At 34.7% G+C, this 7,657-nt stretch overlaps 1 protein-coding gene across 1 annotated transcript in view; it reads right to left on the reverse strand.

Moving 5' to 3' along the window:
• LOC107653541 (low-density lipoprotein receptor-related protein 1B-like) overlaps positions 1-7,657 on the reverse strand; it is a 302,414-nt gene that overhangs the window by 21,965 nt on the left and 272,792 nt on the right. Inside the window, exons 70-78 of the mRNA XM_016440286.1 lie at positions 7,016-7,138; positions 6,792-6,932; positions 6,560-6,685; positions 5,094-5,213; positions 3,799-4,040; positions 3,402-3,625; positions 3,223-3,329; positions 2,731-2,847; positions 816-989 (exon numbers count right to left, since the gene is read on the reverse strand). Coding sequence (XP_016295772.1) covers positions 816-989; positions 2,731-2,847; positions 3,223-3,329; positions 3,402-3,625; positions 3,799-4,040; positions 5,094-5,213; positions 6,560-6,685; positions 6,792-6,932; positions 7,016-7,138 — 1,374 coding nt within the window. The remainder of the gene's footprint in view (positions 1-815; positions 990-2,730; positions 2,848-3,222; positions 3,330-3,401; positions 3,626-3,798; positions 4,041-5,093; positions 5,214-6,559; positions 6,686-6,791; positions 6,933-7,015; positions 7,139-7,657) is intronic.

Raw genomic sequence — 7,657 nt, forward strand, 5'->3', positions numbered from 1 at the left:
CATAATTATTTATATTTATTTAGTTTCTATATAAAAACATATGTAATATAACAAGTACTAATACATATTAACAATATTAAATATTTACATTTAGCAGTAGTTTTATTGTTAAATAAATATTATATATTTATATAACAATAAAAGCACTAACATATTCAAATATGAAACATTAAAAGGATTACAAAGGTTTTTATTTATTTATTTTTATTGTGTGCTAACAAATTGTGCAAAATAAGACTAGAGACATGTATTCAGAATATAAGTAGAGCCAGATTTTGATTTCATGACTTCAAAACATTGGAGACTCCGTTTTTCCAATTGCTTTTCTGCAATTCTAACAAAATACAACATTTCATCCATCTGATTAGAGACGGTAATTGCATAATAAACACATTTGACAGTAATATGTGATTGTAATAAGGTCTATCTGGCCGCAGACGAGAAGTCCAATCAGATTTCAACAATTCAAACATGAAATTAAACTGACTACTGGCAAGAAATCTCATGCTGGAATGGTCCTCGGGAAGATGCACAACCATGATGGCTTTAAAGGAACATTTGATCAAAAGATTTAACTTCTGTCATCATTTATTCACTCTAATGTCCTTCCAAACATTTTTTTTTTTACATTTCTGATTATTAAACCTTTTCATCGTAATGGAAAACAGAAACTTAGTTTGTATTTTTCAAGGAAAAACAAAGTCATAAGGTTTTGGAATGACATGAGGGTGAGTAGATGATGACAGAAGTCTCATTTGTGAGTGAATTAACTCTTCAAATCATCCTTGCCGATTGAGACACCTTTTAAGACTCACCCTCCTGTTGTTTGTACCGATGGAAGACCAAGATGCTGGACACTCTCTCCACACCCAGACTGAGTTTTTCGGCGGGCAGCTTCCCATATTTATGAACCCTGAAGATGTCGTGTTTCATGCTGACCCCGTAGATGTAGTCCTCAAACAGGTCAATTCGGAAGGGTTGAGAAATTCCTGTAACAAAACCAAATAAGACAAATAAGACTAGTCTCTGTGAACAGAGTCTCAGCCTCAGACGTCACGCCCACGGACTGTTGGCTGAACGTCTGATGCATACGGCCGATTCAATTCAACTACTCAATTGCATTTTGCCTGCGTCAAGTAATCGGCAAATTATCGGAAATGGTGCATTTCACAGATGAGAATCCATGAAAATCATTATTAGACCGTCTTCCAAGGCTGCGTGATATATTAAACTCATTTAAAAATCATAATAAAGCATAATGCTATAGTGAATTCACAAACGCTATGATGCAATTAAATAAATATATGCAATGCCGGTTTAATATGTGCGCTTTAATTATTTACATGCGTGTAGGTTACACACATACATGCATCTCAGAGCGGCTCCGTTCACAGTAAATGCTGCTCCACACAAACTGCTATCATTTACATGCGTGGAGCGTCTCAAACTCCATCTCTGCATATTGCTGTGAGTTTGGGTTTATTATAACATTAATCTGGGAATGTAACGTGTGCCATTTCATCAGATTTGTAAGGTAAATCATTTATAAACCTATGCAAACACAGGAGCCCCGCGACTTTTATTAATACAATGGCTTAGATACTGGATAACGGCATTATATTCCTAAGCAACGAGGAGGTAAAATCTCTGTTTAAGTAACTAAACTCACAACGTCATTGTTTGTAGAGAGAGATGCACAGATGCAGGTAATTCAATGTGTTTACAACTGCAACAATGAGCGCTTATCAGGATTAACTAAACATTGGATTTTCAAAAGCATGTGAAATATGTAAAGTTCGCAACATAGACTCTTTTAAATACGTCCAAGAGTTTTACACACCGGTCTGTTATTGTGGGGATATTTCCACAACCATAAACATGACACGGCACAAAACAAAACCTGATTGGTTGCTTTAACTGTCAGTCATATGTCTGCAGGTAAGCGCAACTGTACCGCGAGTGAGCCGAGAAGAGAGCTTATCTGATGATCTTGAGACATATGCTTCCTTCAAGTTTCCTCGAGGGACAGAAAACACAAAATGCTGTAAGAAAGTTAGCACACCGTTATCTTTGTGTCTCTGGAACGTCTGTGTCGGTGCGCGTTCTTATTGTTATCAGACTGAGGAGCCAACTTTCATCCGCGCATGTGGACATTATTGTTTATCTCAAAATTCTCAAAACGTAATGTTGTTGTAGAACATTAAAAATTTGATTATTAAAAAATAACGTCTTTCTTGTTAAACGTCATTTAAATAACCGAATATTCGTTTTTTTTGAATGAGCCCAAATATTCAAATACAATATTTTTGAAAAATGTCTATCCCTATAGTCCAGTTGTGTGTTGATTGTCTCAAGGATGAAGTTGTTGCAAAATCAGGCACTTCCTACTAAGTTGGCTTAGAAAGTAGCTGTCTATGTCAGCAGCAGACAGTTAACTAGGTTTTGCAAGAGCTTTGGATTCAAATTCATCCTCAACTCAACTTTGATGCTTTCCCAAAAATAGCATTTTTCCAATCACAGTCTGAAAGGCAATAGAAATGGAAATCTGGTGAGTTTATATAAACTACACTAAGCTTAGCTTTTGCAGCTCTTCAAATGTTGGAATCAATGGCTGGCCTGAGCTGAAGATGTTTGGGTGTGTGTGTTTTCTTTTTTCTTTTCTTTTTCCCATGATAAAAAACTGGAGGTTGATTCTGAATATTGTACAATTTCCAAACCATGCAAACTCACCATCATGACCGCCAGCAGCCACCAGAGAATCAGAGCCATCGAAACGCACGCTCCCGATCTGAGACAGCTCAGAGTCTGACCAGTACAGCCGCTGGTTGTAATAATCAATTGCAAGTCCTGAAAAGATATAGACAATTATATTATAACATTTTATTACAATACAATACAATTATATTAATATATAATATAATTAATATAATTAATACAAATATAAAACAATAAAACATTAATTATTGAATAAATAAATAAATATATACATTATATACATATAACGGCATTATATTCCTAAGCAACGAGGAGGTAAAATCTCTGTTTAAGTAACTAAACTCACAACGTCATTGTTTGTAGAGAGAGATGCACAGATGCAGGTAATTCACACACACAACTGTCATCTTTCTCTCTTTCTCTCTTTCTCTCTCTCGAACAAACAATTGATAATTCAAATAAATGTTATGATTCATTCAAATAAATGTGATCTGACTAGCATCTCACCCGTCGGTCTACGCAAGTTCCTCTCCAACAAAATGCGACGCAAGGACCCATCCATGGCGGCCTCTTCAATGTGAGAGTGGTCACCAATCACAGTCCAGTACATCATCCTAAAGAACAATGGAGAACATTATACACTTGTTGCCTGACGTAACAGTCAGGCCTCAAAATTGGACACTTACCCTCGTACAGGGTTAACGGTAATAGCGAAAGGTTCCTCGTCAATGTCTGTGATGAGCCGAGTGCAGTTGGGACCCCCCAGCTGTCCCACGTTAATGGAATAGCGAAGTCTGCGCCAGTGTGCCGTGTAGTAGCTGAACCAGTGCATCCGGGAGTGATCCGTCCAGTATAGGTTTCCTGTCACCCAATCGGCCGAGATGTCCCTGGGCCTCCGGAAGTCTGGACACTGCAAATATAGAGCGTAGTGAAATTTCAGCACCACCTTAGGTATGTTACCATGCTAGTTTCTGAGGTTTCATGAGGAAAATATCAAATAGAATTTGAAAGAAGTATTAAAAAGTTAGAGGTTTAATGTAACAGAACTGCTGAAATCTGTATTAATGGTTGTTATTGACTTACTATGACTCCACTGTTTGACGTGACTGCACTCCTGTCCTGGAGGTCTTTGTAAAATATTCCCCCGGGGTTAAACTGAGTGGCCCACACAAACTTGTGATGGTGAAATAGCGCGTCCATGCCGATGATGCGAGCGCTGTCAGAGATTCGGGCCAGCTGAGTATGTCCATGAGACTGGTTGTAAGGATACACAAAACTGCGGATTTCTGTGTCATTGGCCACATAGAGGACCTGATCTTCTGGTCCTGACCACAGGGATACATGTGTGAAACAAATTAAATAAACAAAACAAACAAATAAATAAAATCAAAGCAAAAAGAAAATAATAAGACAAACAAATAACCAATACCAATAAATAAGCAAACAAATAAAGCAAATAATGAACAAAACCAAAAGACCACATCAAAACGTAAAAAGTAAAAAATAGATAAAACAAAAAAGTGAAACAAAACAAAACATGAGAAAACAAAGAAAAACCCATAACACCATGCAAACAAAAAACAAAACAAAGCAAAATATAAAAAGACAAAATAAAAATAAAATAAAAAAAACAGTAAAAACAAAGCCAAACCACCACAAACAAAAAAAATAAAAATAATAATAAACAAAACCAAAGACCAAAACCAAATACAGAGCAAAAAAAAAGCAAAATGCAAAACAAAAAAGATAAAAAAAAATAAATAAATACAGACAAAAAGACAAAACAAAACCAAAACATCACAAAAAATAAAATAAAAATAAAAATAAAAATGAACAAAGCCAAAAGCAAAACAAATCAAAATAAAAAATAAAACAAGCCACAATATATATATATATATAAATCAAACAAAAAGTAAAACAAAACAATAAATTAATTAATTAATAAGCAAAAAAAAAATAAAAAATACACCAAATCAAAATAAACATAACCAAAAAAAAAAAAAAAAACAAAAAAAAAAGAAAAACAGTAAAACAAGCCACAATATATATATATATAAATCAAACAAAAAGTAAAACAAAACAATAAATTAATTAATTAATAAGCAAAAAAAAAATAAAAAATACACCAAATCAAAATAAACATAACCAAAAAAAAAAAAAAAAAGAGAAAAAAAAAGCAAAACAGATGTCTTTAATCATTGATGTTCAAACAATGACTCGAGAAAACCAAATCAAACGTTAACTTGAAACCTGAAGTGTTTTGCATCAGGGCAAGCAACTAAAATCAGCCTAAAACAGTTTACTTTTATAAAAATGTAACAGAATGCCAGAAAACCAAATCCTTTTGATGTATATTTGTATTAAACAATATATTTTACCCTTTGTGATGCATTCCCCATCGATCTCCTTGAAGTTTCGGTCACAAGTGCACTTGTACGAGCCCTTGGTGTTGGTGCAATACTGCGAGCAGCTTCCGAACCGCAGACACTCGTTCACCTCTGAGGAAAGAGAGGAACATATCCATCCATCAGCCTCTCCCACACACTCTCCAGTGTCATTTTTAACAAGTGCTGCAGGGATGACACTCTGTTTGGGATTTCAGCTGAATCTCTGCTATCTGCGTTCAGCGCCTGCTGCTTTCTGGGCTTCTTGTTATTCTCAGTGAGATGAAGCGACCTAACCCTGAAGCGACCGCTGACATACCTCCAACTGTTTAATGCCAGCACTGGAACTGAATACAAAGAGACTTTTGCATTGTGGGCTTTGTACAAAAGACAAGCAACCACTGGGGATGTGCTAGGGGCAAGTATTTGCATTGTGTCTTTGCGTTATATCACAAAATACCAAACCAAATGTCATTTATTTTAATGAAAAATAGCACCGGTTCATGTTTCCAGCTCAATATTTCACCAAAAGTATTCAGTTATAAATAATAAAACAATAGATATGTAAGGCTTTTACAGAATGATTTATTATATCACGAATCAGCTCTTGCTCAAAACTGAAGTGGAAACATCCAACACTTGATAAATCTTTGAATCATGTCTGAGAACCTTGTTGACAAAAAGAAAAATTGACCCATTATAAATCACTTCAAACTTCAAAACGTTCTGCATGCTACAATATACTGCAGAATCCAAGTGAAAATCTCTTGAGCCACAGAGCTACACAGAATTCAGCTTTAAAAGACAGCTATTCATGTTGATGTACCTTGTTCCATTTAATCTATAACAGTAATTCTCAAACCTCCTAAGACAAGAAAATACAGCAAAGTACCAGGACTAAAATGTAACTACATGAACTAAAATTCTAATTTTGCACCATTAATACTAAATATTTAATATATTTTATATATATTATTTTTGGATAGATGTATTTTTTAAATAAATTCAATATTTAACAGAAAAAAGTATTATTATTATTTGTAATGAATTAATGACTGATTGAGAATTTTTTTTTTTTATGTGATGTCAGTGGAAAGAGATTTGGAATTTAAATAAATAAATAACCAAAGCAAAACAAATATTAAGTTAAAAACAACACATAAAAATATGCCAAACAGAAAGAAAACTAAAATGTTAAACCAGACAAAATAAAAACAAACCAAAACCAAACTGAACAATGAACCAAAAGACATACAAAAAAACTGAACACAACTGAAAAACTAAACCAAACCAACCACACAAACAATAAATATATAATTATATAATAAATATTATATAATAATAAATATAAAAAATAAAAATATAATAAATATTTATAATTAAATAAAAAAACGATGATTTCAGTGGGAAAAGGGTCACGTTACAAATAAATGGTGTTTTTTTTTTTTTTAATTCTGTACCTTCACATTGTTTGTTCTTCTGGTTCCTCTGAAATCCGACTTTGCATTGGCAGACTGAGGGTGTTTTTGTATGGTTGCAGAAAGCGTCGTCTCCGCACAAGTCTCGACACGCACCATCTACAGAATCTGTGACCCACAGGGGACAAAATGAGACACTTTAAAGATTTTACTCCACAAAATACAGAAACGGAACATGCAAAGGATAAAGGATTACACAAGGAGGTACACTTACATGCCTTGCAGTCGCGCTCATCCGATCCGCCGTCTTCGCAATCGTCAAAAAAGTCGCACTGCAGCTCAGCTGGGATGCAGCGGTGATTGGCACAGGAGAATTCAGACTTGCCACATGGCCTCGGCCTTTTGACCACATCCGCTAGAGAAAAGAAAGAAAGAGGGATGGTTTATAGAAAAAAAAGTATAAAAGTATAAAAAAAATAACTGAAGTTCCCAACTCACCACAGTCAACTTCATCTGAATTGTCGCCACAGTCATTCACTCCGTTGCAGATTTGTTCGGTCCGCAGACATACTCTGTCATTCCTGCAGCGGAACGGTCTGTTTGGAGGACATGGCAACTTTCCTATAGGTCGAAACACACACACACGCACAGTAATCATAACCAATGTTTTTCTTTACAGAAGTTATCTTCTGCCTTTTTGTGGTTTATATAGTTTCAAATGTTGGTAAAGTGTTTGAAAAGTGCTCCAAGAGCAATTTTTTGGAAATTTTACTGCCAGGCCTACAGCGAAAACAATTTTCAGAGAAAAAAATCACTGTTTAGTGCAGTTCAGGTGTTCAGTGTCAGGTTTAATAATGTGTGTTCAGGATGGTCAATGTGTCCTGTATTGATTTTCTGCCTTTTTTTTTGGTGAGGTCATTCTCACATGACCTTATAAATGTTATCCACTTCAAACCAGACACTGACACTCCTAAAGTAAACACTCAAACCTGGCATGCTCAATATAATATTAGCAACAAATTTCATAAGAAATGTATCATTTCATATTTAAATGATATTATTATGAAATAAGAAAAGCTTTCAGAAAGTATTTTACGATTCAAGAGGACATCTAGTACTCTATGAAAAAATGAAGTAAAT

The sequence above is a fragment of the Sinocyclocheilus anshuiensis genome, unplaced genomic scaffold (genome assembly GCF_001515605.1).
Source record: "Sinocyclocheilus anshuiensis isolate Anshui unplaced genomic scaffold, SAMN03320099.WGS_v1.1 scaffold1079, whole genome shotgun sequence".
Lineage (NCBI taxonomy): Eukaryota > Metazoa > Chordata > Actinopteri > Cypriniformes > Cyprinidae > Sinocyclocheilus > Sinocyclocheilus anshuiensis.